Source organism: Plectrocnemia conspersa, unplaced genomic scaffold (genome assembly GCF_051122295.1).
Source record: "Plectrocnemia conspersa isolate PC_06_02 unplaced genomic scaffold, ASM5112229v1 ptg000003l, whole genome shotgun sequence".
Taxonomy (NCBI): domain Eukaryota; kingdom Metazoa; phylum Arthropoda; class Insecta; order Trichoptera; family Polycentropodidae; genus Plectrocnemia; species Plectrocnemia conspersa.
In genome coordinates, this window is record NW_028277167.1 from 16,976,910 (window position 1) to 17,000,907 (window position 23,998).

The window sequence follows — 23,998 nt, forward strand, 5'->3', positions numbered from 1 at the left end:
CGTGTGTAAATGTTTGTTAATCCTTTCAATACCAGTTCTTACATTTTTTTAATTTGCAATATGTACATATATGTATATGTACATATTGCTAGAAATATTAAAAAAGGATTATCTGAACATTGCTCTTTTTTGGTAATTTTCGGTGGTTCATGATGGACTTTCGGGCATCAAAAATCACTTGAAATTTATTTATTTAAATTAACTTAAGAACATCGTGACCTAACAGGTTATCCCAATGCGCCATGATGGTCAAAAAACAATACATAGTAAAATTTCAATAAAAAATAATATTTTATAAAATAATAAATTTAAATGATACGAACCGGATCAGCTTCTCGTAGCTGACATTAAACAGATCAATGTGACTGCTATAAGTAAAACTGGACGGTGTCAGCTATAAGTAAGTCAGCTAGTGCAGTCGTCCTTACCCTAACGGGCATCAAAAGAGGACGCAATCGTAATTCAATAAGACGTTCGGAGTCCAAAAGTGGAATTTCTTGAGAGTATTTTGATTGTCCACCACACGCTGGACTCCCGCCATCTATCAGTCTAGGAGAGCAAGGGTTACATCTCGGGTTAAATCTCCAAGCCCTTAAGGGGAAGGGAATTCTCGGGCTGGCCGTCTGAGGTAGACCGCGATCCACTACCTAGAACGAGCAAAGCATGCAAAGTAACGCAAGCAAGCCAAAGGGCTCTGCCCCTACGGCGATTCCGAGGACTATAGGCAGCGGCTGAGGTAGCATAAAACCTCGTAGACCTGGGGGGGGGGGGGTGCTATTTTACTAGGATGAAACGCAATAAATGCAATACAATTGCAATGCAGATTAGCCAACTAGAGCCCGTCTCCTTTAATGCTCAGGAGAAATACTAATATATCTCCAATAATATTTTTAGTACTACGGGGGTAGGGAACCACTCATCCGGCCGTTATAAACTGAGTGCCCACCATAAATGCTGGACTCGTAGGACCTTATTACCGGTAATGGCGTTGGTGCACGCAATGTATTACATGTAGCTATACCTCAGCACCCTTCCGGGGGGCGCCAGTCCACCACACGCTCGAGGCCCGTCACTAACAGTGTGAGAGACCAGCCTGGACTCCTGAGGTGAAAACCCACCCCATGAGAAAAAAGGACCATCAGGCTAGCAGCCGAGGTAGCATTTAAAACCCCCCTCGAGACTTCCTGGAGGGTGGTGCTATATGAGGCGAGAATTAGTACTACGAGGGGGTGTGGACCGCTCTCCTGGATCTTAAAACCCGGGAGCCCACCTGAAGGTTTGGACTCGTAGAGCTCTAGTACTGGTAACAACAGTGGTGCACGCAATGGATGCCATGTAGACATACTCTCTCAACACTCTTCAGTAACAATACTTAACGACATGCAACTTTCTGCAAGAAATCAGCGAATCGTATCCCAACGCTCTTGAAAGAAAGGTACTGCTACGCAAGAACGTGTAATAACCAAATATCTTCTTATAAAGGTAATCTCAAGTACTTTTTATAAACTTTACTTAATTGTGGAGTAGAAGACTTCTAGTACTTAGTCTTTTAAGTCAAAAACGTTTATGGAACTTACAGGATCCAAATAAATCACGAGATGGAGCTGAATTAACATTAACAAATTATCAGCACTCAGAAATCACAAAGACTAAGATGGGCAGGCTACGTAGAAGTAAGATGGTAAAAATATAGGCATTTAGACTCCCTAAATAAAAGTCACTGAAAATCAAGCTAGGGGATAACCTAAAAAATATGAAACGATTGTCCAACAATGATCTGGATAAATTGAAGATAAAAAAACTAGAAGGCCATAGCACAACGATTGCTCTTCCAGTTATGTATCTTAAATTTATCCAGATCGTTTCATGACCGATGTAAAATGATTTAATAAAGCTACTTTCGTCATTTAAAAACATCATTATTTCAAACAATATTTATTTAATTGAATAATATAGACAGATATAATATACATACACGATTAATTTCATTGTATTATCTAGAAAGTGCTTGATTTCATTTACAGGAGTCCATTCTTCAAGGTAGTAAGCAGTGGATTCTTTCCCTTTCCTCCGTTACCCCTAAAATCATCCGTATCAATGCTCCAAATCATAGCACCAGCTAAGTTATTCTTTTTAATGTAATCAATCTAAAGTACAACAATATTATTACATGTGACAGCACTATAATATATCTTCATTTTTAGTAAGTACCTTATTTTCAAGCGACTTTTCGTTATCGTAACCAGCCCATTGATTATTTTTGACCATGTAAGGAGCCTTAGCCTGATCATCCCATAGCAATTCTGCGCCTGCTTCATTTTCCATTATGCTTATCTAAATTAATCATTAATAAATGTCGTCTACGATTTCCCAATAAAAATATTATTTTTATCTTTTATATTACCTCATTATATCCCAAGAGTCCTGCTTCACCTGTCAATGATCCAACTGCACCTGGTCCAGATGCAGGACAACCTAGAGTTGTACAATCAGTTGACGAAAGCGTCCAAGTTCTACCATAAGCAACAACTCCCATAACCAACTTTTCAGCTAAAGCTCCATTTGCAATCCAAGCCTTAACACTTGCATCCTTGAACACATATAATGAAGAAATATAATTGAATAGAACAAAAATGTCGAATAAAAAGTCAACTCACAACATTAAAAAGTTGATTAGCACCACTATAAGAATACAGTGGAGCATTGTGTCCAGTTCTACTATCCCAAGATCCATGAAAATCGTATGTCATCAAGTTGATGAAATCCAAGTATCTAAAAAGCATTAATTTAATTTGTTTTTTATAATATAATATTTTTTTTAATACTTACTTAGATATTGTTGGCACGTCGTAAGATTGAGAGAAAGAAGCTTCAGTAGCCGGCACACCAGCAGATAAAATTAGACCATTCTTATCAAATTCGGTTCTTAGTTCTTTGATCCACTCGTTGAAAGTCTGGATGTCTTCTGGCTTTCCTCCCCTCTGTCCAGGATATTCCCAGTCTATATCCAAGCCGTCAAATCCATATCTTTTCAAAAATGGAACGACATCTTGAACAAATCTGGTTCGGTTAGCCGGAACGCCTAAGAGCTGTTTATCGCAAGAATTATTGATTAAAACTCATATTTTTTATAAGAAATAAATAAAATATATATTATTTACTCTAGAATATTTCTCGGATCCTTCGTTCCATCCTCCGATGGCAATCAAAGTCTTCAAAGAAGGATTTATTCCTTTCAAATCGTTGAACCTACGAAAACCATCTGTAAAATATCCCACAAACAATTATTTTCTTGCTATTTGACATTTTTCAAAAGTCAATGTAACGCTTACCCTTTCCAAAGTTGTCAGGCAAGTCCATCCAAGGATCCAGAGACTTGATAGTACATTCGTCGGATAATCCGGCGAACGAATATATCAAATGCGTAAAAAGATTCGGATCAATATTTTCTAAATCGAAACTACCCGCTCCGGGTCTGTAAACTGACCATCTTCCCAAATAACCGATGACTTTTTCTATAAAATAATATAATATTCAATAAATTAAAATAACTCAATAAATTTAAATTACTCACTAGTCGACATCTTTCAAATTTTTCAACAAATCTAAAGACAAGCTAAATTCTGAAGCAATCGATGTTGGTAATACAACTGTATGTTAGAAAATTTTCGCCTCTTTTATATTAAAACTGTAATCTTACTCTATTGTAATATTATATTTTTATTAATATTTATCTGATTATTCTATTAACATATATAAAATAAATATTTAAGATGAGCCACCGAAAATATCATTTTTTAATTCTTTGAATATAGATAATTATTTAAGTCAATATGGAATCAACGAATATGTGAGTCAGTTTGCAACAATAGCTGAAAATGATTAGATTTTGTAATGAATTGTCTTGCATGAAATTGAATGTAAAAATCTAGATAAAATGTATCATATCTACCATGAGAAATTATTTATTTTTCATTAAAATAGAAGAATTAAACTTATTGTTATATAATCACCGAATTAAAACTATTTAATTGGAAACAATTGCATGTGTAAATGTTTTTTAATCTTTTCATTTTTGTTCTGAGATATTTTTTATTTGCGATATGTATTTATGTAAATAATAATATCCTATTAAATCGTTCATCAACATATTGGAATGGTTTTTCAGTCTGTTTTGTTTTTTATTTTATCTTATTTTCATATTTAAATCTGTATGGATTAATGAATAGTTCAGGACAAACCAATATTGTTCTTACATCTTGTAATATTTTAAATAATTATGACACATCTAGTTATTTACATATTATTGTAGAAAATTATAGATGTTATTGCATCTATGGTTTTAACTTAAAAATTAAATAAAGTAAGCGCTAGAAGTGTTGGAACTTACAACTAATTTATGAATTAAACCAGATTCAGAGAAATAATCTAATAGAACCTTTAAAAACATGTTCAAACGAAGAAGTAGTACGTGAACTAATTTAACTGAGAATATAACAATAATATTAAAACATATGTATTATTCATATATAGTACATACAGTTTGATAAACTGGCTCTAGCTCTGGCGCAATGTGTTTTAATGACGCAACATGTCGAATGCGTACTATACATACATATATTTAGTTCTCGCAATTAACTTTATTTTCAAAAAATTGTCTTCTATGAACTGTTTTATATGTTTGTATCGTCGAACCTGCTAATGATAAAACATGACTTAGTGTCTCACAAAATATATGAACTTATTATAGTTATAATTAATATTTTCGAGTTTTAATGCCGAGTAATCTGATTTTATTAGCCATAAATATACTGTGTGTATTTTGATGTATAACTTTCAGTTGTAAAAGTTATTATACCCAATAGTAACTGCAAAAAAAGTTCATAAAATATAAGCAATATTAGCATAAAACATTTTATCAAAATTTCGGATCGATTTAAAGTGGTTATATAATAAATTAGTACTTATTATTTTAGTTGCATAATAAACAAAACTCATTGTTATATTCATACATGTAAGATATTATTGTGACTATACATATTATTGTAACAACTTGATGTCTTAATAGTTTGTAAATGTAGGACAATGAACTTATTAAATTTAATGATTAAATTATTATCATTAAATGAAGCTATTGCATTAACTCTACCTTAATGTTGATCAGATCACTTAATAATGTATATTTTCCAATATCTAATAAAATTTAATATATTAAAACTCAAGAATTCCTTAAAATTAAGATGATATAATGAAATTTTCACATTTCTAATATGTTTTTTATATTTTTATGATTTTTTTAAATTTAATACTATTAATAATCGCTATAAATTAGTTTTTAGTTAAAATAGTAGTTAATTTTAATGTTACTAAGGATACTGCACTAATTATTTAATAACGTTCAAATTGGAATAAGTTCTTCTGAAGTAGACAAGTTGAAGTTATTGTATTGTTAAACAGCAATTATTCTTGCAATTGTAGTCATGATATTTTTTATATAGCAAAAACATCTAATAATTCTTCTAAAAATTGTCCATTTCAAACCGGTTTTATTCCCTTTGCCAAAATTTGACATACAATATGAATTGCATAAGCTGCTGTTTGAAAAGTATAAGTGCCTTTAAAAATTTAAATTTTCTGCTTAATAAGACAAAGTAAATAATTGTAGATTATTTACTTTGTATTATTATATTTTTGAGTTTCTCATTACAACAGAACTGAAAATTAAAAAGTGCTGAACATTCGCGCAGTACAAAAATAATTTATACTGTACATTAAACTATTTTACCCCTCCCTCAAAAAAATATACCAAAAAGAATACAGCTTACAGCTGAATTAAAAAAAATATTATCTGAACAATGCTCTTTTTGGTAGTTTTCGTTGGTTCATGATGGACTTTCGGGCATCAAAAATCACTTGAAATTTATTTATTTAAATTAAATTAAGAACATCGTGACCTAACAGGTTATCCCAATGCGTCACGATGGCCAAAAAACAATACATAGTAAAATTTCAATACTAAAAAATGTAATATAAGTAATATTGAAAATAATAAAAAAATCACAAAATATTAAATTTTAATTATACGTACCGAATCAGTTTCTCGTAGCTGACATTAAACAGATCAATGTGCAATGCCAACATATTAAGAAGCCGGATGGTGATAGCCATATGCAAATCGGTTGGCGCAGCTGCTGAATAACTGACGGATCATCAAAGTGAAAAATTTCCTCAGAAGAAAGCCGAGCAATGTTCTACCTATTGAAATAGAAGATTTAGTGTGAAAATTTTATAAATATTTTCACATTTATACGGGTTGAGTCACATGAGTAAAAGTGTTATGTGAATATGTAAATGCAAAGCATAAAAAGGTTCTTCAACACGACAACACCCGTTTTCTTTCGCTACTTCCTGCTATTAATGGTTAATTAAAATCGAACTAGGTTATAAATATTAGGTATTCAAAAATTCTCTAATAATGAGCTATTTCAGCTCATAAAGAATATCTAATATGTACTAAAAAAATCTAAAAACCTAAAATTTCATAGAATGGTGTCCCGTTCACTAACAAAGAACGCACGAGTTTCGTTTTTATTGTGATATTTTTACTTGGCTTTTCCCAAATACATGTTAAAAAGTTTTTTTATCCCATCACCAGTGGGCGTTTTGATAGGCTTGGGAATTTTGGCACCCTTATTATTTCACAATATATTAATTCCTTTTTAAATTTGCCAATAGCTATTTACTTCTCTCCGATGATTTGTTTTTTATGATGCTTATATTATTAAAACCGTGTACTCTTTTGTTTCAAATAAACATATACTTTATAATTTTTGTTTTTTCATTTAAAAATATCATGATTACAATCTCTTAAGATTAAATATTAATTAGAATGTTACAGAACCTAACTATTTAAAGTTGTGATTTTTAAATTTATTTATAATCTTTTAAATCCATACTAAACTTTGATATAATTGAAAATTATTGAATAAAAAAAGGGGCGGGGCGCCATCTGTCTAGTTCGTCCCCGGGCGCACAATACCCTAGGAACGCCAGTTTGCATATGAATAATGTTACAGATTCAACGGAGGGAGGGGAAAGAATCAGCTGAATTTCGACAGTGTGAAACAAACAGAAGTCTGGCTCAATAACATATTATAACATAGGGAGGAGGGTATAAAAAATTCACTTAAAACCAGTGACATCATTTATGGAAGCTGCCTAATGCTTCCTTGGGGGTTTCGACAAAAGTAATTGAAATCTGCAAGACAACTATGGTTTATTTTAAACATAACTAAAAAAATATTGTTTTTGTATTTAAATCATTAATTTTAAAGTTAATTTATCTTATATATAATTGTTCTAAACCTTATTAATAATTCTGGCAGTTTTTCTATCTGTCATATTGAATTTATTATTTAACGCTTGCAACACTATTGAATGTTGACAGTGACAGTCTTTGGGGTTATATTACATTACTCGTTTACGTTTCATTGAATTGTAATGTAAGTTATTAATAGCAATATAATAAACAGTTCTAATAATAAAATAAAATCAATTTTAGATTATGGCTGTAAAGGAAGAGTTCGGAAAATTTACTTTAATAGAAGATTCCCTTAGCGTTTGCGCTAAGCACGTCATTAACTTCGCCATTCCAGACAGTACAAAACACCTGCATATTCTATGTTTAGAGAAATCTGCACAAAAATGGAAATCTATATTCTCCAATTTGATTTGTACAATTCATACAAACCCTCATGAGTTATTAAATTTGAGCTTCGAACATAGTACATTATTGATTGACTCCATTAATCAATTGGCAGTTCAAATGTTATGGAGCGAGACGTTGAATTTCTTGGACAAGTTGAACAAAAATATTAATTTGACGAAAATAATCGCAATCGTCCACACTGACTGTTTAATATTCAACAATATGACGGAGCACTTAAGATACTTGTGCCAAACTTGTATCTCGTTGATTTCAAAGGAGAACGCAATGAAATACGTGGCAGATATAAGAAATGTACTACCGGGAGGCAAAGTAGTTAGATGTTTCAATTACATATATTTTGATAATCAAAATAGTAAATGGAAAAATGTCGAAATTAAAAAAGAAGCGATAAAGGCCATGAAGAAAAATGATAATCTTATAGATACTATGACTTCATTTAAGATAGGTGTTGAAAAATCTGCCGCTGATGTTAAAAGAGATTTAATATTGCCATACACTGATGTTATTAAAGGTACTGAAAGCAAGGTTATCGCAGATTATGATATAGATGACTGGGACGATGAAGATCCAGATGATGATTTAAATATATAATGTAATCATATTTTAATATTAATTAAAAAACCTAATAAATATCGTTTTTGTATTTAAAATGTCCTGATCTTACATATACACATTCTATTATTTTTTGTAACGAAGATAACTTATTTTACATGTAAAATTGCACAATAATTTCAGTTGCATCATTAGTTTTTTATCCAATGATATCTTATTTATACCTCAAATGAAATGTGGAGTCCTATAATTGCGTTAACACAAAAAAACAAAAATGTATTTTTTAGAACACCTAATGGTAGTTTAGAAGCTTCTTAAGCTGCGCTTAAAGGAAATACTTTGCAGCTGTAGAGTTTACTGTAAAGCGGTCTAAAATGGACCCAAACCAGATTTACAGCCAAGTAAAGAATAAAAAACCTGGAGGCATAAATTTTTCTTTATGGATATCCAAAATACGTCACACTAAGACTAAATCGTCAGAAGCATGGAGAAAAAATAGAAGCATCCCTTTCCTTCGGATTTAGATCATTCTATATATAAACTCGTTTATCAGCAAAGCACGGACAATATCCTTTCGTTACATCTCTAATAAATAAATATTATATATAACTGGGCTCAAATTTCGTTTTATTGAAATAAAACCATGAAGTGCCATTACACATTGAGGGGAGAGGCTAGACTTTTCCCCTCGGAACAGAAATACTACTGATTGCAGAGATTATTTCTTCGGCAGAAGCCGAAGAAATAATCTCTGCAAGCATCTCATTGGTCCAGAAGGACCAATGAGATGCTTCGTGGATGTCTTGTTAAGTTTATTAATGAAAAATTTACTTAATGTTTACTGAATAAATCAATAGAATTCAGGTGTTTAGTAAGTAGTAAAATCACCTATATAAGTTGTAGTGAAATGTAGCATGTTGTCGAAAGAGTGGTTCGATTTATGGTGAGAAATAGTGCCTAATGATGTTCAGGGCGCCGCTCAAATCATAGCCAATATCGTGAAATAGGTTGACGATATACAAGCCTGCATATGATGCCTTCGCGAAGCCATTTTGTTCAAGTTTATTTGAACAATTAGGCCAAAGGAAAGTTCAACCTCCATTTCTTTTAATTCAGAATATTCGTTATTTTGTTTAATTCTGAATAAGCTGTTGGAAATGTATGATTCAATTAATTGTACATATTGTTTCGGTAGTTTTTGAATTAAGCCTCTGTGCTATACTTTATTGAAAGCTTGAGCAGCATCTAAGGAAAAAGCCGAACAAATAGCGCTTTTTCTATTAAATCAGTAATGCATTGCACCTGTTAGAAGTTAGATTGTAGAATGTGAATTTAAGAAGTAAAACTGATGATTAGAAATTGCTTATTTCTTCTTTATTATGGGTTGCATTCTTTTCAACAGGAGTTTTTCAAATACTTTAAATATTATTGGTAGCAATTAAATAGATCTGTATAATATTCCTGACTTGGGAATCATTATAACTTTTGCTATTTTCTAGGCACTGGGCACATGTTTAATCTAAACACTGCGTTAATTAAATATGTTAATTCAACTATAACGTTTTTTTTTAACGCTTCTTCATAATTTCGCCAGTTATTGAGTCATATCCGAGTACTTTATTTGAATTAATATTAGTTATTATTTCTATAGCTACTTCTGTTAGTGTTTCATATTTTATTTCTTCGTTTTCTTTTTCGCTTCCTGTGTTGTTGTCCTGTATCTTAATTTCATTGGGTTTGAAGACTTCCTCAAACTGGTTAGCAAAAGCGTTGGCTTTTTTTTTATCTCTCGCCCATTCTCCATTTATCGTTTTGATTGGTGGCATATGGGTTATAGGTGTTTTTAGCAATTTCGTTGCTTTCCATAAATAATATTCGGTATCTTTATCTGCTGTTAATTTAATCAGGTAATTATTTATCGAATCTTCTTTTAGTTTCTAAATCTTTCGTTTTTATTTCCTTATATTTTTCTTGACTTCTTTTTTCACTTACTGGATTTCTTATCTTTGTGTAGTTATAATACTTACTGCCTTTTGGTTGAGTTCTTTAGTGTTGTCCCAAGATGCTTATTGTACTTAAATTACTATTCAGCTTCTTCCTCGAGTTGTCGTTTTATTTTTAATTGTACATTTAACTTAATATTGTTTTTCAGATATACTTTAAAGCTTTACCGATCTGTCGTTTTGTTGGTGAAAGTTAGTCTAATTTCTCTCTTAATTATTCCTGCGCAGTTTACATAGTAGAACTGAGAAAAAAATCGTTTTTATAAATAAAAGTACAAACCATGTTTAAGCAGGCAGTTAGAGCTATTTACCCTTTGGTCACTATTTATTTTTTGCACTTTGCTAATACTTTTATGTGGTGGATACCCATTTATGCCATAAATTCTTTCAATAAATCAAAGGGTCATGGCACCTTTAGGTGCCCAATGCATGCTGGCATCTAAAGATGCCATCTGTGGTCAAAGGGACAGAACATCAAATCATTAACCTAGTACTGGAAAGATTGACATTTATAAAACTGCCAAAAATATTAACAATTTTGGAGTAAAATTTCAATATCTATGAGTAACGTTTTAATAAAGCAAACTCCTCAGTTAGTCGAGTATAATATGCAATCCGAAGAAGTTGACAATCTTATTAGTGGACTAGTCGAAATGACAAAAGAACTGGATTTATATAAGCAATGAAGTTCTGATTGAACTTGAAGACCACGGAAAAAAAATAATCAAAAAGAAAAAATCACTACAAATTACAATAAGTTGTATTTACATTTTTTTAAATACGTTTTTATTAAATGTATATAATTGAATAAATAATAATTTATTTTACGTTTTGTTTTCTTAAATGCATATACATATATAATACTGTTTTATTTTCACTTATCCATTGAGACTAACCATAATATAATAAAAATTGCTAATTTTGTTACCAAAAAAACTTGACAACACTTAACAAAGTCAAAATATTAACTGATTGTTTTTAAGAAAATAAAAATTCAGCAGCAACGACTACCACTTTTGCTTTGGTCGAAAACTCAAAAATCATTCTTATTATTGTAATTGTTAAATAAAGAAAACAATTATTTTATTTATTATATATTTATAATCAAAAGTTTAGACATCCATTTGACACATACACGTCGTTACAATACCTAATATGTAAAACGAATGACGTTTCAGCAGGTATAAAATTAATTCTTAAATAAATTTATCGTTTTTCCAACATTAATACTATGAAAGCTCAGTTGCCCGTATAAATATACGGCCGTATATAAAAAAGTAAAATTTACCTGATTCTTGCGGTCAGTACCATCAGGATTTTATTATAGATATTGGATTTCATTTTATTTAATTTTGCTCGGTAAAATTCGTTGTTCTGCAACACTCGTTTTAGACGAAATGTTTATATTTTAAGATTGTGATTATTCAATGATTTTACCGATCATATATAGAAAATTTTGAAGAATACTTAAAACTAAGAGTTTATATTCATTTGACACCACACATATTTTAACACCCAAGAAGTGTACATAAAATTAACACGTAAATTTATCGTTTTTCATACATTAATTCTATGAAAATTCAGTTGTCCACTTGGAAAGGTCTACCTCAATCTCGTGGCCATGCCGTGAGGTATTTATTTAGATATCAATTTTGTTTTTGAAAATCATTGACAGAATACTCAAAAATCATTTGAATTACACTAATCGTGATAATAAAGAAAACAGAATTTACTTATTGTATATTGATTATTTATAATTCAAAGTTCATTTGAGACATATTCATTACAACATCCAATAACTAAAATTAATGACTTTCGTGGGTGTAAAATTAATTAGTATGTGAATTTATCGTTTTTCAATATTAATACCATAAACGCTCAGTTTTTAGGACTATTATTTGGCTCAATGGTAAAAAGCGATCCAAACATTATATGTTGAACCACCGGAAACTTGGCCAGAATCTAAAAAAGAAAGTAAATATTATTTAACGAAAAAGGAATAAAAATGCAACTTTAATTAATATATTGACCTCCTTGGAATACATCTTCAACAGTCCGTTGTTTATTTTTTTCCAACTCTGCACCGCAGTAATGCTCCAGAGCTGATAAGAGTGCTCGGCGAACGGTCCAGTTTTAACACTTTGTATGTTTCTGATGCACTGCAAAAACATAAAATCATCCGTGTGTTCTTCGAGAATCGCTTCATCCAAAAACTTTTCCGGTTCAATTATATTGTTGCCTAATTTTAAAATAAAAAAAAAATTATTTGCTTGAATTTTAACTTTAAAGTAGCGTTTTATACCAATTAATTGAGAGCTGCCCCAAACGAAAGGCAAGAACTGAAAATCATCTAGACTCCATACGCCGTGACTTCCAGCCGGCTCCATTTTATATGTGTGTTGCAAAGTACGCACAAGCTCCAAATACCTATTAATAATAGCAGAAAAATAAATTTGCAATCTGATATATCGTATAATGCATCATAAAGCAGTTTTGTCAAATAATTAGTAGCCTATTCCCAGATTCATCTACTAATAAAGCTTCTGAGTAATATACATAACCAGCTCAAGTTAAAATGCTTGAAGCATAAATCAATATTGATAGTATATTGCGCCCATACTCGGTTGTCTACAGAAATTACAAAACAGATCGCTCGGCGGCCAAAACGGAGGCAAACAATATTTGTTGTCAAACCCCGGAGGGAGTCAAACCTCGTGATTCAAACCCTGAAGAGAGAAAGGTATTACAATCTCTGTCGTATTAGACAGTTTGCAGTTATGACTAGGTCTTCGGAAGACCTTTGGATATGCTTGTGTAAATAATTTTAGAAAAAAGAGATTATAGACAAAGCATCGTAAGGAAATAATAGAGAAGAATACTTAAATACACCGAACACATTTAAGTAAAATGACAGGAAGCAAAATGTAACATGAAAATAACAATAACAAAGTTTTTGAGTAAATGAGTTTTAAGATTTGCGAACAACCTATACAATGAAAGTATCTGGAAGGTCGTTCAACCTTGCAATAAGTAGAATGGTAGGCACAATACTCAATTAATATATTATTAAAGAGGTCAAAGACAAGCAAAACTTGTTTAACTTTGAGTCACTCCCAGTACAGATAGCCTATAGAATGCTCTAAAATGTAAGAATACTGCTCCTTTGCGATATAAAAGATTAATTTTTAACCTGTTAAAGATATTGCAGACAGTAGCAATTCTATCGCTAGGTCTGAGCGCGTTTATCTTGAAAAGGCAACACAGAAACATAGTGAACGACAACTCATGTCCGGTGCCGTAATCGATTCTTGTGGCGTTGCCGAAACTCTCCTCCAAGTACACCCTAATTTCGGGAATGGCCGCGTGGAACTTTGGGTCCAAAGCGTTGGCCAACAGTTGCGCGGAGTTCTAAAATGAAAAACAATAAATCAATTGATATTGTAACTTAAACATTTACAAATCACCAAAGTTAAAATTACCTGTGTTAACTTGTTGTACCAATGTCGAAATGCCTTATTACCGAAACGTTGCGGTTGATCTATCGGAGGATACTGATCGATCAGACGAAACAGCGAGTTCAAAAGAATCATAATATTATTCACCTCGCTGGACGGGTGGTTGTCCAAAACGAGTGACTTTCCAGTCACTGCTTTGTTCAACGATAATATGAAGTTGACGTAATCCTAAAAATAGGTAATGCAAATTAAAATCAGTACGACTGATTCAAATAATATATTGCAAAACATTCTACTAATTACATATCGATATCATATTTTTTATTTCGAAATTTATAATACTTTCTCGCTTTTGCTCACTCACTCTTCGTTTGAACGTCCTCATCCAACGGCAACAAAGCGGTAGATAGGATTGGCACAAAGGAAATGGATAGACTTGAAGAGAGAATGAAAGCAGATTAGAATCAGTCAATGGAATTTTGAGTTGAACCCACTTCGGAGACGATTATTACTTTTCTAACCATTTAAAATATAAATACGGTTGGTGTTTAGAATTTATAGAATTTATATTACATGGGTCAGAATTATATTAACCTTTTGCGATAAGATGTCACTGCTATGGTGGAATGGTTGTTTTTCCGTATCCTGAGACGGTATTTCATATGCGATTCTTCAGTGGCATAATTAATGTTATTTATTGTATTAAATCATTAAATTACTTCATTATTTTTTTGTATTATATAAAAAATTATATTATTCGTAATAATCAATAACGAAAAGTTAATAATCACTGTGGTAATGGATGTGTTTATCTTTCAACGAATTGTGTTTATTTTATTGATGACAAATTTTTTCAGGTACTTTTTTTTAATACTTTTATTTCAATAATACTAATATACTAATTACATATAATATGCATGTTACTGGTTTATAACCATTTTCATGTTTACAAATTAACGAGATATTTTTATATTTTCTGGTATGAAAATGAGTGTTATTTAATTGTTGGTATTTTAAGGCTAATATGTAATTTTTTAAGATTAGTAAAAATAAGGTGTGTTATATATTATTTTTATAGCTTTGTTTTGAATGACTTGTAATTTAGAAACAATAGTATTACTGGTGTTACTCCATGACGGGAGGCATATGTTAAAATGAATCTAATTATAGATTAAAAAAAAAATTATAGTTATCATACTCTTTTTATTAAATATAGGTCTAAGGGTCGCAATGGCGGCAAGTCATTTAGACCGAAGTTCCAAAATATATTTATTAAATTCAAGCTTAGAGTCCAGGTGAAAGCCCAGGTATTTGACGCTTGTTTTCCATTTGACATTATATCCCTCTTCATTTAGGATAGGTGGTTGCAAAGTTTGTCCACATTTTGTGAAAATAATTGCTTCTATTTTAATTTTCCGCCACTCAAAATATTTATTTAAGATTTCAAAAGATTTTTGTAATTTAAGACCATAAGCATTCATTTAAATAGCTGTATCGTCAGCATAATAAACGTGTATATTTTATTTTAGGGACATTGTTCATATAGAAGATAAAGAGGATCGGCCCGAGCAAACTTCCCTGAAGAAATTCAGCTGGAATTTTATATTCGAGTGTTCATTATATAATGAAACAAAAATGCTTCTACTTTTAAGGTATAAGCATATTAAGCATAGCAGATAGTCAAGGGGTTTTTTGTATAGTTTATGAATCAAACCATCATATTCTGCCCTTAAACAACACAATATCTAAAATTGACAGCGTTATGCGGTTCAAGTAATAAACATGTCTGTTATTACTACGGTTCATGCATTTTTGGTTTGCTTATTTTCATTTTGAAATGGAGTGATAAACAGTGTAATAAACATTGGAATTTGTGATCTCGCTGTGACCTTTTTCGTGTCAATTTGAAATATTAATTGATCAAGTTTACATTTCTTGTGTTTTAAGCCGTTTAGAAAAATATGTTTTTAACCCAAAAAATGTTTAATAAACGTAAAAAAAATATTAACTGAAAATGTTGATAGTGGAGATGGCGAATTTACTTTCGCTATGCAGTCCATTGAGCAAAGAATAAAATATTAGTTTTTTAACTGCAAAAATATTTATAAATAAAACCATTTAATGGTTAAAGACCATTTATATTTTCGAACTTTATAGATGTTAAGTAAATAATATTTAATAAAAAAATATTTTTTTGATCATGAAATAATTTTGTTTTATTTTTTTTATTTATCAATATTTTTTATGATAAATAATATGTTTTTAAACCTAGTGAAATTTATAGGTACTACGTATATTTCTAAATATATTTCAAAAATAATGACTAAAAAACCATCAAAAATACGATTGATGTTTTTTTTAAATTCCATTTAACACATTGTTGTCGGGTGATTTCGCGCATTGTCTTAAGCCTGGCGCGGGCCATTTTTTAGCAGCCGCGGAATTAATCGGAAACGAAGAATTTCCGCGTTTTTTTTCGGAAACTCGCCATAACTTTTATACTATACAATATAAAATTATGAAATTTTAAACACAGACTAACCATAAACAGTACTATCAAATAAAGAAGAAACATGGAGGTTGACACTTTTATATTCACTGGAAACTTGCGTTTATTTTGCACATAAAAGTACTATAAAAATGTATGTAATAAAAAATCGAATTAAACACTAAATAAAACTAAAATATGTCACAATTTGTTTTTATGAATAGTTTTTCAAAGTATGATATCTCTAAAAACACGTACCTCTGTGTAGAGGTATGTCAAAAGGTACATAACCACACTTTTGGTCCAATCATCAATAATCAGATAAATTATCCACACAAATTCATCGTCAGATTTCTTTTCATCGGGTGAAAACATTTCGGGGTGTAAAACTATTTTTTAGACAACCGAACGACCGAACATTTACGCGTAACTGTAATGATGTATTTTTTTTATAACAAGTCACAGATGTCGCAGTGACCGTTGCTTGTTATCTACCCCAGGTCAAGTTTCATTGGAATTTGTTATTTTTTCTCACTCCCGACCATCCCTTCTTTTACATCAGGTAGAAAGTAATTCCTCGAAGCATCTTGAATAGATTTGTGACATAATGGAAGATATTTGGGATAACAGGAATTTTTTATAGTTCGTTATTTAACTTTTTGTACGGTATAAAAAATCAATATCAAAATTAGTACAATACATTTGGTGGAATTGTAATAAATGCGATGACGAATAAAATAATGTCTTTATTGAATATCAAAGCAGTGATATCTAGCTGCTGACAACAAAAAAAAATGCAGTTCAAATTACACGGATAAACACGTGAGCCGACTTCTAGCAACAGACTACAAAAAACGGATTTTTACGGGTCCCGCTATCCAGCAGCAGTTCCGCAAAAACGGAAAAATCCGTGTCCCGACAACAATGTGTTAAATTGTGCAAAATTGTTTTCGAGTGGGTTGTTTTATGGCAAAGTTCTCCAATCGCAAAGAATTAATCCTTTATAAGACACTTTTTTTTTGTTTTAATTACATCTTTCAAAAATAAATTAATATCTTCTTTATCGTTTTTGGCGGAAATATTCTAAATTAAGTCAACTTTATATTGAATGGTAAACTGACCTACCAATGTACGTTATCACAAGTGCTTTTGTAACATTAGGTTCATTATTAAGAAAAAAACATAGGAAATATAGACCTTAATTCTGGTGGTATATACATGTACCACTTTGTTCAAGGTGTCCTATAAAGGGTTAAGGGGTCAAAATATAAGCGACCAGAATAAATATTAGATGGTCAGAATTAATATTAAATGGCAAGAATTATTTTAACAGATGGTAAGAATCATGTAATTTAATGAAATAATATGAATCTTATTGAAATCGACATGTTAAAAAAACTACCACTGTAGTAATATATACATTTACATACTTATTATTATATATTTACATGCAATGTAAAAAATGTTACAGTGAATTATTAAATTTTTCGGTGAAGTTAAATTTTTACTAGTGAAGTTCAAATACATTTTCATCAGTAGATACATATTTCTACTAGCGAATATATAACTTTAATTAAATTATATACTGATCTATAATGTCTATAAAACGCAATTTGGTATGAATATAAAAAAAATATGCAAAATATTATAATTTTAAATGTACTATTAAACATTACATAAATACTATTTAATATTTTCAGTTTCTACTTTATTACAATGGAAATTCCTTCCAAATTATTTGTATCCAGTGAAAAATCCAATTTGTTGAGTTTATGTGTGAGCGATTTGTTTTATAAGATATTTCTAAAATAAATAATTTATTGCCCATTTATATTTATAAATGTTAAAATATTTTTAAAGTAAGTTTAAATTCTAATTGTCTTATATTTTTATTCTAACAATTTTTTTTAATAAAATTCTGATTGAGATTTGATGTTTATTCTGACCTAAAGTTGATTTTAAATTTAATCATTTAATTTGTTGTCTTTGAAAAAATTAGTGTTTTTTAGACAGTAGACGTAAAAGTTTTAAATTAAATTTGTAACTTGTTTTGTGTACATATAAAAAGTTTGAATTGAAGCTAGAATTACAATATAGTAAATGGCAACTTACAGTATAAGCCTTGGATGGCTCCCAAGCCGCCATATCATCGGTAGTTTTCACAACCTTGACAGGCCTAATGAATTTGTGTGAATCCATAGCTGAAAAATTATAATACAAAAAGTTATATTAGCAAAATATTAAAATGTACAATTTTCAATTTGATTTACAGTATCACCCCGCGCACAATTAAATTAGCCACACTACATAATATTGTTTAGAATATTGGCGCCAATTATATAAATTATATTATATGGTTTAAATGTTGAATTTTCTTTTTTAATTTTGTAGATTTGCTAATGTAATTGGGTGCAGGGTGATTAGCGCCTCGCGTTTAACAATAAAACTTAACAACTTGTTCAACGGTTAACCAATGAATATTCAAAATAAACCTAGAAACCTCATATTTAAATTGTTTATTATTACTAATCTAAAAGGATTCAATACGTTAACAACATAACTCAATTGAGTGCAATAAATGTCATTTTAAAGACTGATTCATTTTTGCATCGAATGTTGCCCAAATTAACAACGGTCGATCGAAAAATGCGCACGAAATGATATTGGTTTATATACAAAATATAAATACAGAATGGAACCGGCGCTGGAGGCTCCATCTTGTTCCAAGTGCGCCGTAAAACAAAGCAAAGTCGGCTCAATCGATCGCTGTGTTGAATGTTGCCACAACAAATAAACATGTGTCATCTGGATCTTTCCTTCGAATAACATTGATTTTTCGCATTTAATGCCATTTCATTTTCAAACATTAACTCAATTACAATCGTAAAAGCTATGCGCGTTATATTCTTAGGTGAGCAATAAATTGAATAAATTTAAAGACTAAAGAATCAATTGATCCTATAAAAACTATAATTAAGATGCAATAAAATGTTATGTTTTAAATTCTCCCCTCGAAAAAAAGTAAAACGGTAAAACACAATACCTTGATGCTGGCGATAAATCTAACTTAAGGAGATAAGTATTTAACTTTTCTCCTCGAGGACATAATTGGCATTTCTGTTATCTCTTAGAAAGGTTAAGATTTAAATACATTTATTTAATCAATTTCCAGCCGATGGCTTACCAAAAAACCATCGAGCGAGATCGCAGCTCCACTACCAGTCGCAATTAGTGTCTGACGACGACATCAGCATACTTTATTGGTTCAGGTTCACCTCAGTCATCAGTCATAACAATTATGTTAGCCATATTTCAAATTAGTTACACATTATTTTCATCAACTTTTTCTACAAGGGATTTTAGTAAAATTCTGTCACAGCACATCAATGTAAATATATTAAATAATAGTATTTTCTGTTCAAATTATTGATTTTCTTCGGGTTATCTAAAGAAGAAAATCTAAAAGAAACAGTCTGGAGACTCGAAAATATTTTTTATATAATGGCGACTTATACATTTTAAAGTGAATGTGTATTTTTCAGAGAAATTATATTTTCACTAGTGAAGTCCAAATACATGTACTAGTAGATATATATTTCTACTTGTGAAAATGTAATTAACTGTTTAGCACTAGTGAAATTATATGCTGCTCTATAATACCTATGAAACTCAATTTGACAGTTGCGAAACGTCCATTTGCTGTTCAAACTCAAACCTAACCTAAAGAAAATTTTAAAACTTTTATTAAATCAAGTCCAAAATATAAACTGAGCCAACTCATGTCTTAGGGGAAAATAAACGAAAAAAGAAATACAGACAGACGTAGCATCCCTCATATTGCACCATAGTTTGTCTGCACTTTGATACAACACTATGACTATAACACACTTTTAAAAATAGTATAGCTATCCTTACCGATATTACTACGGACTTATGATATAAGAGTATTGGTTAAAGTATATTCAAGCCAAATTTTGGTCAATATGAGGGTGCAAAAACAATTATCATTTCTCAGAATCAAAATTCATGTCAAAAGCAATAAAATCGTGTCGGCGCCGTCGCAGTGGGGGGAACGCTCGGTAACGACGTTCCTACATCAAAATTCGGCTTAGATATGCTTCATTCGTATCTCTCGTATTAAAAGTCGTTATATTGTTATAAATAGTCTTAATATGAAAGTTACACAACCGAGCATTTCCAAGGTGACGGCGACGACACGATTTTAGTGTTTAATTAATTTGGTTAAGAAAATGCATATAATTTAATGAAATCGAAATATTAAAAAAACGACCACTGACTGGCCATTTTTTGCCTTCCTCTGGAAAAGGTTTAAATGACATCTCTGAATATTAAATATTTTTTTTAATATTCAATATTTTTTACAGTGATCTACATTTTTATTTTAGTTATTCTACTTTAATTTCAACACATTCTTTAATTCAAGAAGATTTAGTAAGCTATTTAATTATTCAAAACGCTCTAATATTTTTGTTTAAAAGAAATGTATAAAAAGTTGCTTGAGAATTTGTTGTTGCGCTATCAGATTCGATAAAAATCCAAAATTAGAAACTTTAATTACTAATCGCTCAAAACATATTTTTACGCAAATTCAATGAAAAGAGTTGAATAGATCACGACAGTATTTAATGAAGTTTGGAGAACGGATGGCAATTAGACACAGATTGAGTCATTGCAGTAGTATTTATTGAGAGTTACACATAGTTTATATGATATTTAATTTTCTACGAATAAAGCAACACCAGCCGCTGTCTTCCGACGAGGTCCACCAAAAGAATGTCGCTGCCGTCACGTCAGTGCTAACAGTGTCGACAACTCTTGATCACAATGAATTAAATAATAAATATATAAATAGGATCACGCAAAATAATAAATTTTATTTCTCATTCATATACCGTTAGGTACTAATTAAAAAAATCTGATTGTGGAGATGAGGGAAATAAGAATTATAGAATTTTATTTATAAAAAACGACGAACCCATTTAACCATCAAGTGCGAATTTTTTGTTTTCATTAATTGACATTTTACTTTGAAAATACACGTTACGCATTGTCGCACAGATTTTTTTTGTACTATAATTAGAGAAACATATTTTGAGCATAATTTTTTTTTATTTTTCGCAAATCATCCCACTTTTTAGCGTCTATTTTAGCATTAAAAATTACAATTTTTTTGTTAAAATATTTTTTTAAAGCGTAACAACATGTATGCTTAATTTTTGCGTTTTTATATTAATTTTGTGGAAAATAATTTTGATTAAAAAAGGGGAATTAGGGGAATGGGGGGGGGGGGATAATAATAAATATATCAATGTAAATTATGCTGTATCTTTTATACTTTCCAGAATTCATTATAGATACTTTCAATTTAAAAAAAGTGTTATTGAATTTACTATAATTTTAAATTAACTGTACATTAGTAGACAGTAATGGTTGAAAAACAAATATTAATTATTACGTTTATATAAAAGTCTGATGCAATTGGCAACGACGGAGCAGGAAGCAAAGATCGAGTCGATACAGAAATAGATTCACATCTTTGCTACTTGTTTGTCGAAAAAAATCAACAGTCGAATATTCTTGAAAAATATCAAATACTACATATCTTTAAGACTTTCTCAAATATTTAAGTAAGGTTTGTGCTTTAATAGTATTTATGTCTACATGTGCGCGATTTATAAATAAATATATTATATCAATTTAATTTTAGATCAATGATATACGAAGTGTTGTGATATATATAGAAATAGTAAAAATGCCTAAAATACGACAGCCGGCGACTTTGGAGCATTTGGCTATCGCGGCATTAGCCGATTGGATCACTCAGATAGGCGACGACATCATGCCTTATATTGAAAAGATTTCAAGAGCGGATTTTCAGAAAGGCGCAAGTGTGCTACAAGCAAATATGATAGTATTAAAAAATATATTGGATTACAACATACCCTATATGTTATTTGATACGTTTGCAATCGAAATGTACAGAGCAGTGTTAAAACTGACGGAAAAAATTAAAAAGTCAATGACGTTCAGGGGGTCCACTAGTAGGATGTTATGCAAAGTTAAAATCGCCGTCGGCTTGATCGAAGTGCTGCTAACGCAAAAGTTAACAAAGTTAAACATGGACGAAATACCTCAAATTATGCGACAATTCTTTTACATTAACTTTTCACAACTGAAAGGTTTAACGCTACTCAATTTAGGCTCGCTGTCCGGTGGATGGAAGACTTCAGATATGGAACCTACCATCATATCGGGTCTTACCACTCTACATAAATTGAGATGCCTCACCATATACTACGACTGTACCGATAATATCTTAGAAGCGGTGAGTTCAAAATGTCCAGAATTAAGATCGATAGATGTGACTAGTTCTAAGAGTATAACGAATCAAAGCGTAAAATATTTGATCAACTGTCCAGAGTTGCGTCAAGTGCAGTTGCATAGAACTGGAGTCACTTTAGAAGGTTTTACGAGAGTTTTACTAAATTGTCACAAAATAGAGGATCTGGGACGCTGCGACGAACTAGGTAGGGTTTTGGAATATATAAATCTTACAAATTCTGAGGCGGGTCCTTTTAATCTGCGTAAATATGTGAGCATGTATGCGACATCTACACATTTGCAACTGTTGGTAAATTTATGTCCTTTAATATATTCTATATCAGTGTTTCACAATTCCTTCTTGAGCGATTTGATGATAATCATCGGATTGAGTGAATTGTCCGAACTTAAACTACTTTCGTGTGATTTTTACGGCGATCAAGTTAAACAAGTGTTGGAATTGAAGGGATGTAATTTGACCACTCTTCATTTGGAGCATGTCGATCAATTAGATCTGAATTCTCTGATGTATATTAGTCAGTTTTGTCCGACGTTAAAAAGCTTGACGCTCTACAATTGTTTTCTGATACAACACACTTCGTTGTACACGAAAAAAGTAAATTGGAATCCGTTCCACAGTTTGCAAAAGTTGATATACGTTTGCGAAGGAACCGACGAGCAGCTGATATTTCTATTGGGTAATTGCGTGAATATCCGTTATATCCATTTGGGTACGACCGTACGTACAAACGATACGGTGTTCGATAAGATAATGGATCGTAATCCGTTCTTATTCTTAGAAGAACTGAGAATTTTAAAATCCGAAGAATTGACAATGTACACAGTCAATCGTTTGCTCACAGGATGCGTAAAACTTCGAGTTTTGGCAGAACTTGAATGTTGGGTGTGCTTGACTGAACATGACTTAGAACACATTAGAACCCATGTAAAAATCAATAACTTAGATTTAGATATTACACCATTACAAAGATATAGATCTTGATCTGTTGAATTGCTCATTATGAGCTGTGTGAAATAATCAGAAAATATAACATTTTAAACATTATACTGATTTTTATTTTTCAAATGTGTAAATTTTGCGAGTAGTGCTACTCAAACGGTATTCTGCAGATAACCCAAATAAAATTGAATAAAAAAACAAAGAAGTATAAAATGTTTTTAAAATTAAGTGATAAAATATAAATTATATAATTAAAAAACTAACTTTCCAGTCTGTGTTTATACGAAATCCATTTGTTTCACGGAATAATGAATTGCCTGTGAAGATATAATATGTGACTTGGCTGTTGACTTTTAGTTAAAAATTGTCTTGAACTGCAACTTCGCTTAGCTCTTTTGGAGCAAAGTGAAAAAAATTGTGGAAACTATATGATATTGAATTTAAAAATAAACTTATTTTTATGAAGCT

At 30.9% G+C, this 23,998-nt stretch overlaps 4 protein-coding genes across 6 annotated transcripts; 2 read left to right on the forward strand and 2 right to left on the reverse strand.

The window, feature by feature from the left end:
• Positions 1–1,919: 1,919 nt before the first annotated feature.
• Positions 1,920–3,661, reverse strand: LOC148236792 (acidic mammalian chitinase-like). The gene is made up of 8 exons (XM_088182711.1): positions 3,575–3,661; positions 3,333–3,515; positions 3,162–3,262; positions 2,830–3,089; positions 2,658–2,772; positions 2,405–2,590; positions 2,212–2,334; positions 1,920–2,147 (listed from the first exon to the last, which is right to left on the reverse strand). The coding sequence occupies exons 1-8, from the start codon at positions 3,582–3,584 to the stop codon at positions 2,019–2,021; spliced, it is 1,107 nt and encodes a 368-aa protein (XP_088038837.1). The 5' UTR covers positions 3,585–3,661; the 3' UTR covers positions 1,920–2,018.
• Positions 3,662–7,419: 3,758 nt separating this feature from the next.
• Positions 7,420–8,359, forward strand: LOC148236793 (uncharacterized). 2 transcript variants are annotated; one of them, XM_088182267.1, is made up of 2 exons: positions 7,420–7,502; positions 7,562–8,359. In XM_088182267.1, the coding sequence occupies exon 2, from the start codon at positions 7,565–7,567 to the stop codon at positions 8,318–8,320; it is 756 nt and encodes a 251-aa protein (XP_088038393.1). In that variant the 5' UTR covers positions 7,420–7,502; positions 7,562–7,564; the 3' UTR covers positions 8,321–8,359. The 2 variants fall into 2 exon arrangements, with proteins under 2 accessions (XP_088038393.1, XP_088038394.1); XM_088182268.1 differs by having other exon boundaries at positions 7,420–7,497.
• Positions 8,360–11,365: 3,006 nt separating this feature from the next.
• On the reverse strand, positions 11,366–19,004 carry Ptpa (Phosphotyrosyl phosphatase activator). The gene is made up of 7 exons (XM_088182712.1): positions 18,917–19,004; positions 18,340–18,428; positions 13,764–13,967; positions 13,475–13,692; positions 12,587–12,711; positions 12,315–12,523; positions 11,366–12,246 (listed from the first exon to the last, which is right to left on the reverse strand). The coding sequence occupies exons 1-7, from the start codon at positions 18,942–18,944 to the stop codon at positions 12,163–12,165; spliced, it is 957 nt and encodes a 318-aa protein (XP_088038838.1). The 5' UTR covers positions 18,945–19,004; the 3' UTR covers positions 11,366–12,162.
• Positions 19,005–21,764: 2,760 nt separating this feature from the next.
• LOC148236795 (uncharacterized) lies at positions 21,765–23,635 on the forward strand. Of its 2 annotated transcripts, none has more exons than XM_088182413.1 (2): positions 21,765–21,880; positions 21,956–23,635. In XM_088182413.1, exon 2 carries the CDS (start codon positions 22,001–22,003, stop codon positions 23,570–23,572), a length of 1,572 nt encoding a protein of 523 aa, XP_088038539.1. In that variant the 5' UTR covers positions 21,765–21,880; positions 21,956–22,000; the 3' UTR covers positions 23,573–23,635. The 2 variants fall into 2 exon arrangements, with proteins under 2 accessions (XP_088038539.1, XP_088038540.1); XM_088182414.1 differs by having other exon boundaries at positions 21,765–21,875.
• Positions 23,636–23,998: the final 363 nt, after the last annotated feature.

What these genes read in the sequence shown, in the direction of transcription:
- LOC148236792 (XM_088182711.1), bottom strand. An exon ending in CTAATCAACTTTTTAATGTT is followed by an intron (nt 2,591 to 2,657) that starts GTGAGTTGACTT and finishes TATGTGTTCAAG; the next exon opens with GATGCAAGTGTTAAGGCTTG. An exon ending in AAAAGTCGCTTGAAAATAAG is followed by an intron (nt 2,148 to 2,211) that starts GTACTTACTAAA and finishes GTTGTACTTTAG; the next exon opens with ATTGATTACATTAAAAAGAA.
- LOC148236793 (XM_088182267.1), top strand. Translation starts at nt 7,565, where the DNA reads ATGGCTGTAAAGGAAGAGTTCGGAAAATTTACTTTAATAGAAGATTCC.
- Ptpa (XM_088182712.1), bottom strand. Translation starts at nt 18,944, where the DNA reads ATGGAGCCTCCAGCGCCGGTTCCATTCT. An exon ending in TCCAGCGCCGGTTCCATTCT is followed by an intron (nt 18,429 to 18,916) that starts GTATTTATATTT and finishes ATAATTTTTCAG; the next exon opens with CTATGGATTCACACAAATTC. An exon ending in GGTACAACAAGTTAACACAG is followed by an intron (nt 13,693 to 13,763) that starts GTAATTTTAACT and finishes TTTTCATTTTAG; the next exon opens with AACTCCGCGCAACTGTTGGC.
- LOC148236795 (XM_088182413.1), top strand. Translation starts at nt 22,001, where the DNA reads ATGCCTAAAATACGACAGCCGGCGACTTTGGAGCATTTGGCTATCGCG.